Source organism: Halichoeres trimaculatus, unplaced genomic scaffold (genome assembly GCF_033239565.1).
Source record: "Halichoeres trimaculatus isolate MK-OKI-2021-1 unplaced genomic scaffold, fHalTri1.1 fHalTri1_scaffold_5, whole genome shotgun sequence".
NCBI classification, from domain to species: Eukaryota; Metazoa; Chordata; class Actinopteri; order Labriformes; family Labridae; genus Halichoeres; species Halichoeres trimaculatus.
In genome coordinates, this window is record NW_027437183.1 from 15,425,275 (window position 1) to 15,446,737 (window position 21,463).

The 21,463-nt window shown below is 39.7% G+C and overlaps 1 protein-coding gene across 3 annotated transcripts in view; it reads right to left on the bottom strand.

Moving 5' to 3' along the window:
- Nucleotides 1-21,463, bottom strand: part of grid2 (glutamate receptor, ionotropic, delta 2) — a 534,507-nt gene that overhangs the window by 172,905 nt on the left and 340,139 nt on the right. For all 3 annotated transcript variants that reach the window (XM_074669717.1, XM_074669718.1, XM_074669719.1), the window contains exons 5-7: nucleotides 18,822-18,875; nucleotides 10,296-10,469; nucleotides 5,463-5,624 (exon numbers count right to left, since the gene is read on the bottom strand). In XM_074669717.1, coding sequence (XP_074525818.1) covers nucleotides 5,463-5,624; nucleotides 10,296-10,469; nucleotides 18,822-18,875 — 390 coding nt within the window. The remainder of the gene's footprint in view (nucleotides 1-5,462; nucleotides 5,625-10,295; nucleotides 10,470-18,821; nucleotides 18,876-21,463) is intronic.

The following is a 21,463-nucleotide window of genomic DNA, read 5'->3' on the forward strand; positions in this document are numbered from 1 at the left end:
GACACATTTTGCACCAGGGGCAGAATATGGAGGTAGATTTACAAATGATGTTGGCACAGACCCTTTCTTCTTGCCTTCTAGTGGTGCGACCTGTCAGTGAAGTTGACAATGTTCCTGCTTTGGGGAAGGAGAGGTGTTATATTACTTTTCGTGATTCATGTTCAGTGTGTGAACTTAGGCCTGTGTGTGTGTTTGTGAAACTTGATACGTGCCATCTATGCTGTGAGATATAAGTCGTAATGCACACATAAAAAGTGCATTTGTAGCTTGTGTCCACATTTCAGTTCAATCTTCTTTTCATTACTCATCAATGAAACTCAGAGAGCACACTTTGGTGGTTGTTGGGGTGAAGGTGTTTGCAGACCACTTTGTAAGCTGTAAACCGAGCTGTTTACTTTAAAAAAGGTAAACCATGTCAGAGATACCCTTTTCGTGAGCTAACCCAGACATAAGACAACCCCTCTGATATTTGCGGCAAAAAAAAAAATCCACCCAAACTAAAACAGAGGAAGTATACTCGTCAGCTGGCTATCTAGTAAGCCTTTACTACAGTGTGGCTTGTACTGCTGTGCAAACCGTGTAGGAGAAGTCAGATAGAAGCAGAGAACTCTTCCCCAAATCCCCCTAAAAGTGTCCTTGCTGGTTTGGAGGTGTTTTATATTTCGTGAAAAAATCTGCTGGAAATACAGAGCAAAAGAGGCTGTTCAAGTAAAAAAATGAAAAAATGGAAAGAAACACAGCTAAAGCCAAAGAGATCAGAGTGGTCGGCCATCTGTGGTCCTTCACACAAACTCTCCTTCCTACACCAGCTATTGCTTTTGATTCAGTCGGCATACTGTCAGCAAATTAATTTCTTTGTTTCACTGACAACCAGTATCTCAAAATCAGCATTTTTCTTTCCCCTACTATAGTTAAAAGTGACAGCTGGCTTCAGTCGTGGAAAGATGGTACTCAGATGGATTTTGAAGACACAATTACCCCTTATAACATATTCAGGTCAACAAGAGCTGTTTTTTTATTAGTTCTCAATCACTTTTTTGGCTGACACATTCTAATATGAAATAAGGTGAAGACAAGCTGTTGTCTGTATTCTGGGAAAATGAAAGATTTACTGAATACTTCAGTTTTGGCGAAAGGTGATTTAATACAACCCAATTCTCCGTTGACATATTAAAATGACACTCATGTTGGGGCAAGGAATAGTTGCATTAGTATTTATATAACTACAGTCTGTATGGTGTTGATATACTATTGTGCAAGTATTGGTACTATGTGGGATAGCTCCATTCCCAACAGTCTCCTACACACACAGTTATACACACACAATGTCAGACTTAATAGACTGCATGTTTGTATTCTTGAAATCTGGGCAGCACTTTGATCCTGTTCACTGCTTTTCATAATTATTCACTTAATTAATGTTGGCAGCTCGGTATTGGCACAATACATTCTAACAATTATCGCCCCTTTAATTGCACCTGATACAAAGAACATGCCACTAAGCCCATGACACAGAGTGGGAAAATGAGAAATAAATAAGCAACATGAGATTAGTTTTTTATTAATGGAAGCTTTAAAAATAAGAGGAAAGTAAACAACTGGGTGGTTTATAATAAGAGTGATAATTACTCTGGAAGACTCAGCCCTGGACTTTAATGGAGTCTCAGGCCCTGGCTGAAGATCTCAGGCTGCATGGAAGGACTTACTGTGCTTTAAAAAATAATCAATATAGCTTTAAATGAAACCTAAACCTATCCACTTGAACCACCAAGACCCAAAGGAGGATTTACAGCAGCCAATGACAGCTTAGCAGCCCATACAAAAACAGCTGATAAACAGCAAACACTTAGACTTCTGGGACTGATGTAACAGCACTTTTACTTTCTGCATTTCATTCTCTGTTCTGAGTTTGTCAATGAACACCAAATGTCAACATCAATAGAGCTTCTTGTCAACAGCTGCAAATGAGTATTTATCATTACCATAATGGCTCGACATACCAAAACGCTGATTAAACACACAGGCATGCACAGTGTCAAACACACACTGCTGATACAGTGTAAAATGGAACCAGTGCCAGGCTGCTGAGCTGAACTCTATTACTGCTCAGAGCTCTTTAACACAGCTCTGTTGAGACAGCCATCAGGGCCGCTCTAACAGCCGGAGCTGGCTGATGAAAGTGTTGCCAAAGCCCAGCCTCATCTCAAGGTGAAATGCAGAGATAGATATAAAAGCCATTGCGCTGCATTTATTATTGTCTGACACTAATCCTAAATTAGCATTTCACTTGGCTTCATCATTCAGTCAAACTGCCTTCCCTGGAGTACTTTTTTATTGATATCAAAACAGAGGGCATTGATCCAATTGGATTTAACAGTGATGAAAGTGTTGCCAAACGCCAACCCAAAAAACTCAAGGTGAAATACAGAGATTCATAAAATCACAGCTGCAGGATGAAATCCTCCATCTCCCAAAAGTCAACTATTCAGGAGCTGAGCAAACTTGCTGATTGATGCATGTTTTTTAAAGGTTTGCAGTCCTTTGAAATCGTAAGCACTTAGTTCCTAAAGTCTTCTAAGCACAGAAACTTGGAAACTTTCAGTGGAAGTAATGAAGAAAAATTTGATTTTCATGTAATAAGAACAATAGTAGACTTATTTAAAGCCCAATCTATGTCACTCCTCATCCCTGGAGGGGATTTTAGTTCTAGTGATGGCATTGTATAAATGAATTTAGCAGAGACTGCATCTTGCTGTTTCAATTACAGTGTCTCAGCTAAGGAACAATGGCACCTGGTCTCCAAATGTTCTCGTAATGAGCAGAGTGTCTTGAAATGCAAATACATGTTCCCTAAATGAAAAGAGTGAAAAACGTGTTTTCCACTTGCTCAGAGATACACAGGAGACTCATCTAAGAATAGTCAGACATCTGAATTTATCTGGATAGTTTAGCTGGGTTAGAGTACGGGCATGCTTCTTTTTTACTCAACGACAGGAATCAACATGATGCCTCAAAACATACAAAAAATAAATCTTTGTTGTAAGAAGACTTCATGTTTTGGCAGATACAACATGATAGTTTTTTTAAGTCTACATTTCTGCTATTTGAAAGTATCTAAGTATTTCTGAGCTGTTTTTCAGATGGCACAAACACACTTGAGATTAAACATATAGACAGCTGAAACTCAGATGAAAGATGTGTGACTTTGGGTCACATTTCAAAGATCAAATTTGGAAATAGTTGGCTGAACTGTTACTTGAGCTGATAGTCATCATTTTTGCACTGTTGCTTTTAGCATGCAGGTGACTTATAGTCTTTTCTTGATGCTAAGTTCAATACAGTACAAAAATTCCCTGGTAGTAAATTGTATAAACACATTGTAACAACCAAGACTTTTGTATTTCTTAAGACTTATGGAGCAAAATCATAAAAAGTTGTGTTTTAGTATCATCATCGGCTAAATGGCAAAAGCCAAGAAAACCTGATTAATGCATAAAACCGTCACCACCAATGCTGGGTTCTGTTAGCATTCTAAATCAGCATCCATATGTTCCAACCATAGACTGTGTACTGAATGGACAGCGTGGCTTTCTACCATTGTACAGTTTTAAAGCCAAATTACCCTCATCAGGTGCTGCCATTGTGCAGCCAAAATCTGGGCAGTAGAGGCTATGAAGGCCTCGGAGATAATCTGAATGGCAGGTGACAAAACTAATCAGAACCTCAACATATTTTACAATCCCCCCCAAAAATACATGAGAACGGCAGCTGTCACTCATTGTTAAACGTGACATATAGCCTTGTTGATACAAGGCAGGAAAATAACATCATCAAAACACCACAGCAATCCGATGTGAGAAACATTTCTACAAGGTGTATTAATTTCTTTAAAGTTTGAACACGGCCCATCAGGAATGACTAGGGAGCAAGATTGTTGACCTATACTGCAACTAGCCACCAGGGAGAGCAGTTTTTGTGGCAATCTCACTTCAAGCTGAGCAAGATGACACCCATTTTTTGACAGTCTACGGTGCCAACTAGGGGTAGGAGAAAAGAAATTGAAATATGATATATCGGGATTTCTTGTTTGACAGTATCAAAATCATGGTTGTTTGTCAAAAAATCATTTTTTTCTAAATTCAAATTCTTCATTTCAGTCTTTGTTTAAAAACTGGATTAGAAAAAAGTTGCCATTTTCTCCAGCAGAGGGTGAAATGTTTCTCTTTGACTCACATGATGTGCATTTAATAGGAAAATATGGCTCCTGATATAGTCTGCAGATGTTATCATCAATTAACTTTTTCCCATGGTCTGGTGTTAAAAAGCAGACTAAGAATCCCTTCAATTGTAAACATCTAATGACGCAGTCACACTAGCAAACCGTGCCAAACGGAAAGGTGGGCTTTGGCATGGTTTACTCCATGTACGAGCACAAGCACGGTGCGTGTGATCCATGACCATGACATATGATCACCACGAGCTTATATCTCAACAGTTATTTTAAACAAAGCGGGTTGTTAGACGGCTGTGTTGGGCCAAAATGACTTACCATAGGTCAAAAAGTCCCTAGTTGTAAAGTTGTATCAGTGCTCTCTGTGTCTCATTGTGCGGACTCTGATGAGATCATGCTTCATGTAAACAGATGATTCTCAATGATTTAGGCGGGCCATGCGCGTGTGATACCTGCTCAAGTCTGAGTTATATTGGAGTAGTGTGACCGCTGGCATTCGTGCTTGTGCATGGCACAGTTTGGATGGCAAGTGTGACTGCGCCCTCAGAACCACAATTTAAATCAAATTGGCACCCCAAAACTCGTAATAGAACAAAGTTTGGCCAAAGCTGTCTCAGGAGTGATAGGTTAAATAGTGGGGGACAGAAATGACAGCAAAACCACCTCCCCTTGCTTAAGGTTACCTTCGGTAGAAAAGTCTGACTGATGTCATTTATGAACAAGAGGCTAGTGTTAACACCTTTGATTATCATGATATGTTATGGGTATCATCTGTATAAATCAATTAGAAGTTAATGAGGGTTAAAACTATGGAGGATTACATATATTGAATACAAAAACAAATTATGCATTAAGCAAAACAAAACCAGGCCTTCCTTTTGAGGAAAAATCACTCCTATATAAAAAGGTATAACATATTTAATATCCTCAAGAATATGAAAGATTTCTGTACAATTCTGGTCACGTTTCGCATTTGCATGTGGTGTGAAAGAACCTAAAATGTGTGCATTTCTTTATCTGATGATACATGTAGCTTTTATTAAAGTGAGCTCCTCTTGGACCCATGCTCCTATTCAGGTGCACATAGAAAGATTCAGAAGTCAGAGAGCTTGCTTCTTGGAACAGGCACTGGCTTTCCTCTGTGTGTGTCTGTTATGCTTGTTCATACACTTACTCCAGCTGAATATCTCTGTTGAAGCTGAGGAGTGTGTTATCTTCCGTATTTTCATACCTTTTTCACCGTATCCAGCATGCTTTTGCCTCCCTGCCATGGTTTGGAGTTCTTCCTGATGCAGCTGAGACTGGCCATGCTGTGCCACTTCCTGTCCTCCAGCTTTCTGTGGAAGGTATTGGCCAGCAGCAACACGGTATCATAGATGTAGCGGTTGGTGATCTATGTTGGGGAAAAATTGTAGAAAAGTTAAGTCAAACAGAAGAGGAAAAACAAACAAGTTACAGAATAAATGTGTACGGTTTACTTTTTCATCATACTGCTGTGGATCAAGTTGTAACAAGAAACTGACACTCTCAGTGATCAAAGTCGTAGCTGCTCCAGTTTGGGAGTCTCATTTTTAAATACTGGACGAACACAGACATGCAGATTTTTGTAATAAGTGAGAGAAATAGGCCAAACCCTTTCAAGCTGAAATGTTATCAGAGTTAAATACTTCACTGGCGTTTATATCCATCAGCGCTTTGATCAAAACTGAAGGGAAAAAAAACATCAAGCTCTGAGTTTCAGACTCTTTCCCTTCATTCTCGTCTGTTTTCACCTAAATTATGTCTCCTCCTAATGTTTCTGCACTCAAAATCAAAGACAAATACTCACAGAGAAGTAAAAGCTTTAAGGATGGAACAATTAAAATATATTGACAGGTCCTTGGCACCACAGAGTAAGAAAGGAGATGAGAAGGATAAAAGAAGAGTTTATTCAGTCTGTGATTGATCCTTCTGTGATTTTCTCAACCTCTTGCCTTCATGTTTACAAGAAAACAATCAAGAGACAGTGCACTAAAGTAAATCATAATCTACAATCCTGACATTTTGACTGACAAGCCAGTCTCACTTAAAAAAGAAAACAACTCAGCTTAACAAATGTGATTCACAAGATAACCTTTGAGTTTCCAAAAAAAACAGAGATTTAAACTAAAGATTTCTTTCTCACGCAATGATTAAATGTCAAGTGAAAATGCTCAACTGAAAACGACCTGGTGCTTCCATGATGGTGCTGAATGGCATGATGTGTTTATTTATAAAGCAGCTCTTATCACTTCATTACAGTGTAGAGCAGAGATAAACTAACCTGACATGTATTTCTGATGACTTAAATGTGAATAATACTTAATCCATCCACATCAAGAGGTCTCATATAATGTGATATGACACACAGTCTGACATTTTAGGCGTGCAGTGTTGTTCTACAGATAAACTTTTTTTAAATATAGCTTCACCCACACAGGAAAATATGTAAATTGATAAAGAGCTGCAGTTATTAATAAGCTTTCATTTGACACCTAAACAAATGAAACAAAGAGAAGTAATGTCAGGTCAATGTTGAATCTAGCTTTTCTCTGACTTGCTTTGCAGATTATCAACTTGAACTGCTGTGTCTCACTTCCCCTCTATCAATTTGTCTCCCTGACTACGTTTACATGCCCATTGGATTCCTGTTAAGGTCCATATTCTGGTTAAGGCAAGATTTCCAAAAATACTGTAATATAAGTCAGAGTGCTGCGTTACTGGAGTATTCCTGTGTATATTAATCAACATGTTCTGAATAAACCGTAACAGTATTAGTAGCATCATGTCAAGACATCTTGTAGGGGGTGGCTTTTGCGCACACTGTATTGATATTTCTACCAAGTAGTCCAAGATGCTTGTGCTTGTAATATTCATATGCCCTTGTCATCAAAGTGTGACTAGAACTCTCTTGTTCCATGGTGGGTTAAGATGAGATAAGACTCCGTATCTTGTCTTGATGTGGGGTTTCTGTTAGAAAACTTTATTATGAGTAAAGGGTCTAGACCTGCTAATGTTTTTGGACAGTGTCTTGTTGTAACGATTGTTATGATTTGGCGCTATACAAATAAAGACTGGTTGACTGATTGTTCTCAATCTTTTCCCCAACTGCAGCTTGTTGCACACTATTTGAAAAACGTCACTGTTGCAGTGCTTTCGCTCATCGATGTATTCAACTCTTTAATTATTTTGAATGAGTTTGTCACCTCCTCACCCCAAAAGTGTATGGTCTTTCTCTTTCACGCCATGTTGAACATGCACAGAAGTAAAATATAATCCTTTAAGCAGATCACTTGGGAGCATATTCCCACATATAACATGTTTACACGACCCAATATTCGGGTTGATACAGGCATATGCCAAGGGTCTCATTCTGGTTTTTAATCATCAGAAAATGAGCTTAATAAGGTTATGACAATTGGAAAAAGTCTTTACATGCCTCCTGCCCAATCAAAATATTGTCATTATTCTGATAAATACAGGAATATAGTGCGCATGTAAACGCAGTCACTGTCTCTCTACCAACTGCCTTTACTCAGAAAAATTAAAGTGAAAATCTAACGCACTACGGGAGCTTTAATAATCAGTGAGCTCTGCACTCCATGAGGACATCATATATGTGTGTGCGTGTGTGTGCGTGTGTGTGCGTGTGTGTGCGTGTGGTCAGCCTGAGTTGATATGCTTCAGTGCAGTGTGAAATTGGGCTTCTGGGCCACTCTCTGACCGCTGAGCAGATCTGCTGCCTCTCTCATACCTCTCTCGCGCTCTCTGAAATCACCCACTCACAAACCCACGCACACACATGCACACAGGATGTCAACATGAACATGTGTACAGCCCGTTTTAATTCTGTCCCTCTTTGCCTGATACACAAAAACACTTTGTCCTTCACTGAAATCCTGAAATAAGCCACACACACACACAGATACAGACACACGCACAGCCCTCAGCTCTCTACAGTACAATGAACACCTACGTCTGGGCTTGACCCGACAAATAATGAATACATTGGAGGGCCTGATTCTTCATAACAGCTTTTTACACTTGAGGGGCCCTAGATTCATATTAGGACACGCCAGTAGAGCTTTATTTACATTACTGAATGCCTCAGGGCATCGGGAGCTAACAATGCTGCTGCATTAAATAGCAACTGTAGAGCGAGTACTGTATAGCAAGGCTTGAACCTTTGGGCTTCAATCAACCTTTTGATTAAAATAATAAAAAAGGCACCTCTTTGTGTTAAACATTTTTTTCATTCCATTGTTTGATTTCATTCCATTAAAAACTAATAAACACTTCTACGTACATTTGCAGATTATAGTGGGTGTAAGCCTGGAGCAGAAATGTCTCAGGACTTAAAAGGCAGATACCCACATAAACATTAAAAGCACGTCTCTGCCTTTCAGTGTACTTCCAACTTTCATCAAATGTGTTCCCCCAGGGGTGTATGCATCCAACATAAATCAACAGCACATTAAGTCAATTTCATATTTTTGTCTTGACACATAAATAAGAATGTGTTCCCTTCTCTGCACTTGTTGTGACGGCAGCTTGATGAGTCACACACACACAAATAGGTTTAATAATTGCATACATATTGCCACCCAAGGGGACATACGAGTAAATAAATAAATAGAAATAAAAACAAAAAAATATAAAAATAAGTATGGAAAATGTGGAGGCAGGGAAGATAAACTGTCCCTGTTTTCAATGAACATACTTTTCTTTATGGTTGTCTCCTAGATGAACATTATTAAGCATGTGAGCCATCTTTAAAAAAAAAAAAAAAAAAGATTAATGTTGCAGGTGAAAAACCTCACAGGCAAACGCTGACAGCTTCAACTGTAATAGGAAGATTTCAAATTGGGAGGCGAGTTGAAGTGTCAGACTAAAAGACCAGGAGGAGTGTTAAAAGACAGAAATGGAGCAGCAAAGCAGCTTTTAAATACAGTACTGACGTTAGAGTTTTGAAACATTATGAAAAATTCAAAAGCCCCCAGAGGGCACTGCAAGAAGTGTTCAGAGTATACCAGAGGATGTGTGCAAGTACAGCATGTGACTGTGGAACACAATGATACCACACGTCTAAACTATGTACAGGTTGCTGATAGAACTCTACTTCATCACCAGTGTCTGTGCCGTAGTCTTATATGTCTTTTGACAGTGGGCCATAAAATACAGCATAGTCTATGCATTAAAATGAGCCTGAAAAATGACTGACACTCTGTCATAAAAGATTGATGTCATGAAGAAGTATACCTTGGACATTTCCCCTCTCCTGTAACTTACTCCTTCAACTTCAGGAAGGTTATTCACCAGAAACTAAGCTTTCATTTCAAGTCTTGTTTTTCAAGGTATGTACTACACAAAGTGCTGCCTTCAATGGGGTGTAATGTTGTCCAGTGAAGCAGGTGGCCCTCACTTCACACATGTCCTGTTGGAGATCCCTCTCCTCTTCAAGTCAAAGAATTAGCTGGACATTATTTCATGAAGTCATGCTACTTGGTGCTCTTGATTTGGAGCAACTGTATTGTCTCTTATCAGATCATCACTCAGGTTCATGCCACTTAAAGCTGATGAAATGCCAAAGGCTTGGAGCAACTCCCCACTGCCACACAGTTTTGTGGGCTAGCTCTGTTGTTATTGGCTTTGTTTTCTTGACAAGCGAGCAGCTTTATAACTCACTGTGACAAAAAGTTGCTCTTAAACATGTACCCTGAATTTGCATGTTGACAGTAGTATAGTCAAAAAGGTCTTGTATTTTCAAGTGAGTCATCTGCAAAAAGACAGAAAACAAACTGAATGTTTCATGAATATGGGGAGAGCAGGAGGCAAAGTTTGTTTTTCCTTAAATATGAAGCAGCTCTTTAGAACGACTAAAAAACTACCCAAGCTTTCTTAAAACTTCCTTAGCTCACTTCTCATCATGTTTACCCTCCTTTCTATCTTACTAGCTTCTAAATTCACCCTCAGAAACTGTTTGTGAAGCATAAACATACACTTTAAGTTGTAAAACCTTGTTTCAAACGTGGCAACTTGCTCTCACCTCTAGCTGCTGAGCCTTGGGGTTTTTAGGGTCACAGAGGGACGTGTTAATCCTGTGGTTGTGTTTGACGCAGCGCTGTGTCGTGTTCTGGGGCATAGGGAACGTCTGCCGCACCAATGTCAGCCGACCGATTGATTTCATGACTAACTCCTGCAAGTCGTAGTCAGAGATCTCCTGAGAAGTAGATGGGGGGAGGGGTGGAGAGGAGAGGGATGGTGGTGGGGAGGGGGTGAGTAAGAGAGTGAGAAGACAAAAATCAATATCAACAACTCCATAATGTCATTTATTGTTGCAGAAGACATACAGCCTACGTTCTTGACAAGTAAAACACAAAGAACAGTAGCCGCAATAAAAATGTGGTTGTATGACATACCGTGGAGGCCCTGTAGACACTTCAAGTTTCAAATTTTTACACAAAGGTCATATTTTAAAAGGTTTTGGCCTTGTTTTATACGCTCTACTTGTCCTACTTTCACCACACTGTGCAAGTCAAAAACCATCGTCTGCATCATCTGTGAAAAGACTTATTAGGAATGAAAGGTACATGTCAGCAGATGGAAGCAAGGGGAGTAGAGTAAAAGCATGTATCTGTGTGTCTGAGTGTGCATGTGTCTGCGTGTTTGCTTGTTGTATTCATACATGTGTGTATGCACATTCTCTGCATGTCCTTGCAAAACCTTGGGGAGGAATCATTGCTAATTTTAGCCCGAGGACACAGACTCTGCCTCTCTCCATCCATGGATCTCCATCCATCCTCAGCGAGTGCAGGGGGGTCATGCCGAGACAAGATGAGAGCTGACGTTTATCGTCCCTGGTGGAGGTAACACTGCCACCAACTGAAGCAGCCTTTGCTTTCTTTGTATACTTGTGCAGTGATTGTCTGCGTTTGTGTGTGTGTGCAGGAGTGTTTTTGTTTTTGTTTTAACAAGCGGTGGATATGTCTGCAGACTGCTCCTATCACGCAAAAGTCTTTTGATTCTTTTTAATTTGAGCGTGGCAGCTGGCCGGACAGGATGCATGGAGTCCCTCCTTGACTATACAGTGATAAACAAGCCATCACACACGCAGTTATCACATCAGAGCAGGATAATATCACAGGTACCACCGCCTCAATGGCTAATTTTATCTGAATTTAATTAACGTTCATTAAGACCAATGAATCCTCCGGGGATGTGATCAATAGTAATTAGATGAATATATAGGCCTCACTGGTATAGCTGTATTCATCTGTTTTAATTGGGCTGATGTATTGCCTCGCTCTCAGTGTGCCAGGGTGCATCAGCTCCTCAAACTCATTTGATAATGTTTCAAAGCTTCCACACTTATCTCTTCTGTTTTGGGATGTAATTGCATTTCAGAAACTAACAAGTAAATTAATATAATGTATTTACTTTTGAATTAATAAAATAACTAAAAAGTTAAAAGTGTTTAAGGGTTTACATGCCTTAGAAAAGAATTAAAATAATCTACCAGGTTTAACCTTGTTTTGCTGCCCCGTGGTAACACTTCAAGACCAGTGTAGCAAAGAGGCTATTTGCAAGCTTTTTGGGGCTAAAATGTGGCAGAAATTCTAAATCGCTGCTTATATAAAAAACCCTGGGGGGAACTGAGTCACAAAGTCAACCAAAAATATAAAAAAATAATAATATGCAGGACAGAAGGAAAAGGCTGAAAATTGCTAAAAAGGCAGATCTGTGAGCCAAAAAAGAATTAAGATTCACAGCAGGTAGTCAAGGGCAGGCAAAGGCACGTCGGCAGGCAAGAATTATCCAGAGTACCTCATTCAAAGGATCAAACTCAAACAGATATAGATGCCCGATACACGCACACACAGCCACACTGAAACTCTAATAGGGAATATTTAGAGTTTTTCCTCTCAACAGGTCTTTGTCCATCGTCTTTATGCTGTCACGTTCTGTTTGCGTCTTCTTTCCTCAGGAGACAAATTTAACAGACTTCACTTACTGTGACTTTGAGGGTGGTGTGCTGTAAAAGCTGTTAACCTCCTAAAGGCTGAAGCTAAATTAATGTGACACATATGTACAGGCTTTACACACAAATACTAGCATAAAGAAGCACATGAAAGTTCAACTTTCTCTCATGTTCAGCACATACACAAGCTTCATTTCTGACTTCCCACAGGCCACTTCACGTCCATCTTGACTTTCTGATAAGTACTTGATGTAATCTAAAAATTAAACCTCATCCAAATCATTTTATTTGGCCTTTTTATCAAGCTGGAAATAATAACTCCTTAGGCTTATTAACAGTTGGAGAAAATCAATCATCACATCCATTTGCCTTGTTTGCAACGACCTTTTCCATCATTAGTCCTAATCAGCATTTGAACAAAAGTTGCAGTAATCCATTCCATCCCAAACAACATGAATTTTGATTTGTTCAATACTGTCCCTCAGTTCTGTGCACTGAAATCATCACACTGACACCAGAGGCTTCGGGTAAGAACTTCTGAAACGCCCTGCAGCTCATATCTGGAGTGAATCATGAGTTGTTTACTCCATAAACTTCAAGTTTTGGTCTGCAGGCGTTTCCATCGGCCTCCACCCATCACCTTTTCATCCTGTCCCCATTTGCCTGAGAGCCCTGAATCCTCATCTGCAGTGTCTTATTCCAAAATAGAAGTCAAAAGTAAATGAATAAAGAAATAAATAAAAACATCCTTCAGCCTCAATTCTTCTTGGCACTTTTTCCCTGACCCCCTAACTTCGTCCTCCGCCCTTTCTCTCATCATCCCCTCCCTCTCCTATCTTTTCCCCCAGAGGCACCAAATCCCCTCTGTCTCTCCTCTAATCTGTAGATGAGGGTGGAAAAAAAAGCTGGTTTTATTTATTCCATGACCCTTTCTGTCCCTGATCCCCCCTTTTCTGCAAGGAGAACACCAAATCCCTCTGTTTTGCTTGTATAGACGGGTTCAAAGGTGGGAAAAACAAAACAAAACAAATCTGGGAAAGCACATGTTCTTTTGGCAAATTCAGTCAACAGCCTCTGAAACTTCTCTGGCTTTATTTCCCCCATGTCATATTTTTGTCTGTGTGTTTTATTATCATTTTAGACTAAATGATCTCTTTCTGTCTGTTTCACACCCTGACTGGGTATGTCTATCTTCAAATGTTTGATAGTGAAAAAAGGTACAGAAAACAACAACAACAACAACAACAACAAACAACAAATGCATGTACAGTGGGATGAAGAAGACAAATCTCTAATCTCAAATCTGAAACACTAGCTTCACCATCAGAATAGACCACAGCCAGACCACATGAAAACAGTCACAGACTGTTATGAATTAGACATCTGATGAGGGATAGGATCACAGAAAGTGAAAGCAGGATAAAGGTATTCTTTCATTTGTCTTTAACAAACTCCAGGAAAGATAATTAGCATCAACGCTTGCCTTGGATAGCTACAGTCATTGTGAAACTTCCAACTGTGCACAGAGACAGTATAACTGTTACCTGGTTTGCTGGTGCCTCTCTATAAATAAAAATGTGATTCCATTACAGTGAGATTAAGTACCAAGATTACCGTCACCTTCAACATATTTCCACTGACAACGACTGTCATTGACTGTGGTACATTGTTGGAGTTAGTATTAATGGTTTTGATATGGTTTCATAGACCAAAGGTTTGCAGATGGATCATACTTAAACCTTGGAAGACCACATAATCCTTCAATTACATTCCAAGCGTGAAAATCCCCCAAATTTCAGTTACATGGCTTTCACTGGGTATCATGCAGTGATATGTTAAGAGCCAAAAATGACAGAAAAGCCTAATCTGGACATGTTTCATTACTATGTGCTTGTTCCCTCATCGTATAAAAAGGCAGAAATAAACGGATAGAGAGGAAATGATGAGAAAAAGGGTGAAGACCGCAACTGGGTAGATGAGCAATGAAGTGAAGGGCAATGGAGAGATTTAGATTTGAGTCGAGGAGTTCTCCTTCAAACTTAAGAGAAAGAGGAGCCATGAGTGTCCCTTATTATTTCTCCTCATCCTCATCCTCTCATCCTGAGCAGAACGAAGGAGATGTGGAGAGGAAGGATGATCAATTATGAACTGTGAACTCCCCCTCAGTGGGGCTGTCTGACTGCTGGCTGTAGATAAAGCAGAGTTATGACAACCATACAGTGCCCCCTCATCCATAATAAACCACAGGGAGGGAGAACACTTTCACACACAGGAATATTCATCCTCCAAAGAACCAGTACTAGGAGACATTACATATGACAAAATATCACAGGCACTCATCCATTTTAAAAGCTCTACCAGAGGACTTCACTTATAAAAAGCCCAGAGAGGGAGTGTTGTCGATTTCCAAATATGCTGTGACTGAATTTTAATCTTGATCTTGATAGATTGGGAGACTGTATCATAAAAAATCATATGAAGCTTTTATTCTTTATGTTTTAATGCATTTGTGACTTTTATACAGTTTTGAGTAAATGGGAGGAAGATGGAATGAAGGGGTCCCATTTAGTGTTGTCTCCTCATGAATGCATGCAAGGGCATACATATAAATATGTATATGTTTTGTATTTTTCAAAGTTGTCTTTCTTCCAAATGTAATTCAGCCAGTCTGCACCAAACCACTGATGTAGCCTGCTGGGTTGACGAGCTGGACACTGACTGAAAAAGCACAAAAACTTCTGAAGCATCACTCCTCAAAATTACATATCTAAGTCCTGTATGATATGACACGTCATCGTTTATGAGATGTACAGATTTAGGACCTCTTCCTATAAAGAATAAAACATTATATAAAAACAGAATTTGGAAAATAATTATTATTTTTGCAAATCAGCTTGATTTTATGTCACTACTCTACATGTCACACTGCCCCCCTTCAAAATCTTCCATAGCCTTTTCCCCTCTCACTGGTGTAAACTACAAATAATAAAATCTAAGCAAGTGCTGACATCTTAGCTTCAACACAACTTGTCTTATTAGACTTTATATAATTCACAGTAGCCTGAAAAGTACAGAAAAAAAATCTTATCTTATGGTATCTAAACACAAAACCAGTGCCTGAGTTGCTTGTGCAGAGAAAAAAAAATCTGCCAATGGGGTAAGAAAAATTGCTTGTCAAGTTTCTTGAAACAACAATGTTGTCATGTGCTGATTCACACTGTGTCTATTCAGCCTCTGTGTTTCTTTAGTTGCTTGTCAGTTTGTCTTGTCTTCTTGCCTTCACGTCATGTTATGTTTTTTGCTCCTGTTTCAATTCTGGGTTTTTGGACCTGTTGGAGTCTGTTTGTAATTTTGGACTTTTGGATTTTTTGACTTTTAGAGTTTGGTTTGTGATATGTTTGTTTTATCTGCACCTGGGTCCTCTCTGTTTTTTCATGTATTCTGCTCAACATGACAAACGTCTTAATACAAGAAACTAAACAAGTACATTTTTCTTCCCCCACTGGAAGATTTTTTCTACTCTTCACAAAAAATTCTGGCATGATTTTTGTCTTCTCATATCTTGAAAACTATTTTTCTGGACTTGCCAGGTGAATGTGACTCACATTAGGTCTAATTATATCCTTTTGAGTAAAATAAAACAGCAACACAGGTATTAGAGCAAATTTTTTTTTTTTTTTTTTTCGGGAAAGGGGGCAGAAATGTAAATTTAGCCTCCTGTTGTGCCTATAACCCCTTCTTGTCTACTTCCATTCATCTCATTCTGCTCAAATGATTCTTGCTTGATTTTAAACGACAACTTGTAACATGTCCTGACCTTTGGTTAGGTGAGCAGCAGTGCGTGAGACCAAGCCTGGTGGTGTCAGGCCAAAAAACCAACACTGAACTCTGTAGGGCTTAAGGGCTGAAATGCTGTACATGTCAGAACAATGAAATATCTGATTTCCAAGTGTTAAATGATGCAACTGACTTGATGGAACAACGCTCACTATAACAAACAAAACATTGGTTTGAGTTGGTTTGAAACTTTAAAGACGAGATAAACTATGAGGTTGCCTCAACTGGACACAGGGGCAGAGAACTACATCAAAGCAAAAAGGTTGAATCAGGACTTGAGCTTCAGTTAGACAGCAGCAAAGAAGTGGAGGTCCGTGGGGACCAGGATTGCTTGAGGCCCCTCGAGGGGATATACTGTTTAAGTCAAGTATAGAGGATGCTTGTGAGTGTGTGGGAAGTGACAGTAATAAGTGAAATATGTGTAACAATTTTCATCCCTGGGGGAAGCATAAATAAGTCTACTCTGTTAATGATTAAAACAAAGGCCTTCTTAAAGAGGGGGTATTGTGCTTTTTGAGGCTCTATACTGTCTCTCTGTTACCCCCAAGCAGCTATACATAGTTAACGAATAATAAAAAAAAATCCCTATTATTCTCACAGTGGTGTTAAAGAAAAACCCTTTCCCAGACCTTTTTTTTGGGCATGCTTCATTTTGGCTGGTGTCTCTTTAAGGCTTCCCCCTCCACAATCCCCTTCCCTCTGATTGGCCAGCCTTCTGGAAGCTTGTTGGGGGCAGAGCTTTAGGCAGACCTTGGTTACTGATGCCTGCTATCATACATGAATCAGTTAGATCGTTATATGTTGACCTCCTTTCAACAAGGCCCCTGGAGGTTTTGTGCATTTTTCTAGAACAGACCATTTTGATCAGTTTACATGCAGATTCAGAATTCTACAACATATGAAAGTGTAGCAGGTTGAAAATTTGCACAGATTTCGTATGACCATCTAGCATTGTTACTTTACACCCATCTTCAAAGTATGGGACAGCACAATCCCCTTTTTAGGTGATGCTCTGCCATTGTTTAGACATAATCAAATGGGGAAGGAGAGGCCTGCCAGACTCTGTTTCACCTGTGATTCCTCAAAGGCAGCAGGTACAAAGTGTTACAGGCTACATGCTGCTCGACATACACACAGGCTGACTGAATGACATGTTAAGCCTGCCTGAAAACAAAGCTGCTGCCAGGAAGCCTGAAGAGAGTGAGACAATACCAGATGCTTGACAGGATGCGGAACAATGTGAACGCTGTCTTTTAGACAACAAGATGTGAGCTGAGCCTACCAGGGAGTCAGGTAATGATAGACTGCCTCGTAGGCTGCTTGACATTGCCATCTGCCAAAGTGTATGAAGACAGACTGTGAGGAAAGTATATGACAGAGTTGGGGTATAAATTCCTTAGTGTTAAATTAGGTCTCTAGTGTTGCATGATAGTGTGCAATATGTTTTAATTAACAGAGGAGACACATTTAAGTGGCATAACAGTCTTCCCATGAAGTCAGTAACTGATACAGAGTGCATGTTAGGAATACATTTATCTACATTTCTCCCCTACAATAAGTCTGCCACCTTCATTTAAGTGCATGGTCAAGGCTTTTTCATTCTCTGTTACTCCCTTTGAATGTAAGCTTCTGAGAAAATGTAAAAAGTGAGAGGTTGTCTGAGGACTCTGACGATGTAACTGCAGCCTCTCATCCATATCAATGAGGAAAAAGTAACAACCTTTATGTGGCAAGACTGACATTTTCAAAGAGAACATCAGAAAATAATGATTGCCTGTCTCTGCAACGTTAATGGACACAACGTGAGGTAACATTAGGTTTGGACAGAAATACTTTTTATGCATAAGTGAGCAAGTAAAGTAAATGCCTGAGCCATGCAGCATTAGCAGTGTTACAGGCTGGGGTATGAAAATGGATCAGAGATAGAAGAACTTAAGTAGAATAAAACACTGAAGTCCTTTTTTTGCACTGAATATCCACACACATCCTCGTGTGTGTGTGTGTGTGTGTGTGTTTGCCTTCATGCACCAGCAGTTGTTTGAGTGTGAGAATATGGAAGCATGGACCCCCCGCTGTGTCCTGCAAGTTCACTGTAATGCTCAAGGGAGCAAAGACACAGCGTATTATCCAGCAGTGCACTAAAGACCCCAACAACACAAACACACGCCAACATGCATAAATGTAGCTGATCATGCTGCTTTTGTAAAAGGCCCTTGTAAGGCAAGATCAAAAATGTGCCCCTTCTCTGTATTTCTGTGTTTCTGATCAGTGATAGTGAATACAGGGGAAAGTCAATTCACAGGAGGAATGACTTTGTGGACTGTCAGCGTTGTCTGCCCACGTTATTCCAGAAAGCTCTTGAGAATTAGGTTGATGAACTGATTTTGAACTGGGGGATATATGCTCATAAACAAGTCTTTCAAAGTCACCTTTATCATCTCTGAAACTTTTGTTTGTGTGCAGCAGCACTATCTTTCAGAAGTGTCAAGGACTTAGAATATAAAATCTTTACTGTATTGTTTCTGCCGGTAATCACGAAAAATAAACTAAATTGTCTTGTCATCAAGTTTTGTGTGCTATTGGCAGAGCTTGAACAAAGGGAGTCGAAAACTTTTAAGCAGTCATCAAACGCTGAAAACAATGCCAAGACTCAAGAGGCTACAAATCCCAAACCATATTCTCTGGATAATTGAAACAATAAGAAGAGCTGAAGGCCCCCAGAGGAGGCGATCCATAAATCATTTCCACAGCACTTACCTCATTAATCAGGATCCAGTGACAATCGAAGGCCACCAGGTTGGTTTCCACCACCTGCAACACAACAAACATACACAGGACATTAAGATTCAAGGAGAAATATGTTATTAATTTAGTAGAGAGAAGCAGGGGTTAGACACATTCAGCGCTTTCCCTCCTTTTCGGGAGAAGTCTTTTTCCCCTGTTTTATAGGAAACTGACCCCTCTTCATCACTTTAAAAATATTTCCTGGCTCAGATACTAGGAGTCATGCTAACTTTAGAGAGAACACCATGTAGAAGAATATTATGGAAATGTGAAAGGCTCAAACCCAGCGTGCAGCTCAGAATAAGTGATTTAAGAGAAGTCATATCAAAGTTGCTCAAGGTATCATTCAAGAAATCTTTTTCAAACACATGCAAATATGGCACAGTCTGCTTGTGTGTAACTGAACATTCACAAACACCCACACAAACACACACTTTCATCGTGACATTAGAGTTTTCGCACTAATTTCCACACCTTACACGAATTTTAGAAGAGACTCGCTTCACTTTGTTGTTCCTTCCTTGCCTTTTTCCTAGTCACTGAAGTGCACACACACACACACACACACACACACACACACACACACACACACACACACACACACACACACACACACACACACACACACACACACACACACACACACACACACACACAGGGGCACAAAAAAGACTGCCTTAAAATATTTTGTTTCGGCACAAGGACTTAAAAAAAAAACTCTTATGAATAGTTCATGGCACAGATTAAATATTTATACGAGTCAACTCTTAACCAATGACTACACAATTGTTTAACACTGCAGCAAGGACACAGTGGAACAGTGCTGACTAGATGAGAAGGAGAGGGACAGCCTCACATACACACAGAATGGGCATATTCCTTAACAGCAAATACACAACAGCAAACTTTGAACATTTCTCTTTATGAGGCAGAAACCCATACCATTCTTTCAGATGAGAAAAATATCTTCACAAATGGAATTCTTTACATCTCCTAAACCATCCTACTGCTTATAAGCCCATTCTTTAAATACCTGATATAAAAAAAGGGCTCAAGGAAAAGTTGAGAGAAGTCCTCCTTTGACCTCTCCAGTCCAAGATATTTATTTCCCCACAGTGACCAAGTCCCTCTCATACTCCTGTTTCATCTAAACCTTTCTGTATCCTTTGGTGTTATATTGTGTTGTATCATGTCATATTGTGTTGTATCCATAGACTGTATATAGAGTGGACAGCTTGGCTTCGCCATTTACCATTTTATGGTTTTAAAGCCAAAATTCCTCTGTCACAGGGCCAGAGTCTGCGCAGTAGAGACTGTGAGGGATTGTGGGAGAATCTGAGCACAGCCAGGTGACAAAAATATATATATTTTTTTCTTCAAAGAGTCTAATCACTTCTTGACTCTTCCTCCCAACATATTTTACAGTCCCCGAAAAAAAATACACAATAACGGCAGCTGTTAATCATCATTTGATGTGACTTAGAACATCGTTTTTAACCTTGTATAACTACTGAAAACGAAACTTTTCTGAAAAAAGAAGACTTGAATACAAGGCAACCAAATGATATCTTCAAATCACCACAACAATCGGACGTGAGAAACATTTCTACAAGGTGTGCTAATTTTTTAAAGTTTGACCACAGCCCATCTGGAATGACTGGAGAGCTGCATATTTTGACTTATACTGCAGCGAGTCACCAGGGGGAGCATTTTTCCTGGCGACCTCACTTGGAACTGAGCAGGATGACGTCAATTTTTTTTTTACAGTAAATGGTTGTATCGTGTTATATAGCATTGCATCCTTACAGCGGTAAACAAGCTCAAAAAACTTGCAATGGCCAGGGCGACTGAATTTTGAGTAACATGCTGAAAAAGTGAAATTCTAAAATAAATTAAATCAGCAAACAGACGATGATGCAAAGTCACAGCTGTGGGGCTGTGAATCCAGACGTGCTCCCAGCCTGTAAGAGCTCTAAGTGCAACAGCTTCATTATTCACAGCACAGAGAAGAAGACCACTGTATTTATCCTCAATTAGACCCATAGACATATATTCAGTCTGCAGTGGTTCATGGTGAGCATGTAGCTCGAACTGTCACTCTATGATTAAAGTGAGAGAGGCCAGAATCCCATCAGGAATAGAAAGGCCCCAACATGAACTGCTGCTGACGGGAAAAGGAGATCTTTGCAGCAAACACTTGGTCCCTTTTTATTTGGCTGCATCGATTTCACCTGATTTTTACCTTCTCATCAGCAGATTGTCCAAACTTTCCTCCACCCAGTGCACTGCAATGTGAACAACAATGACAGATGAGACCAACCTGATTAAACCCAACCCTAATTAAACAAGGCTTTTAAGGACTTGGAAACATTATCATTCATTTATCATAACAGTGATTGGATCTAGTTGTGTTATGATTTTCCATTTTCATCCTGTTCCTGTCACTCATTTCTATTTTATGTGAGTCTTTACACACCCCTCTTATAAAAACAATCCTTCTTTAACACCTACCTTTAAACAAGAACCTGGGCTCAGTCTTATCTCCCTTTTGACTTTCTTTTGTCAGAAACACTTGTTTCCGCCTCTCACCTCCCTCCCCCTCATGTCCTCCCTCC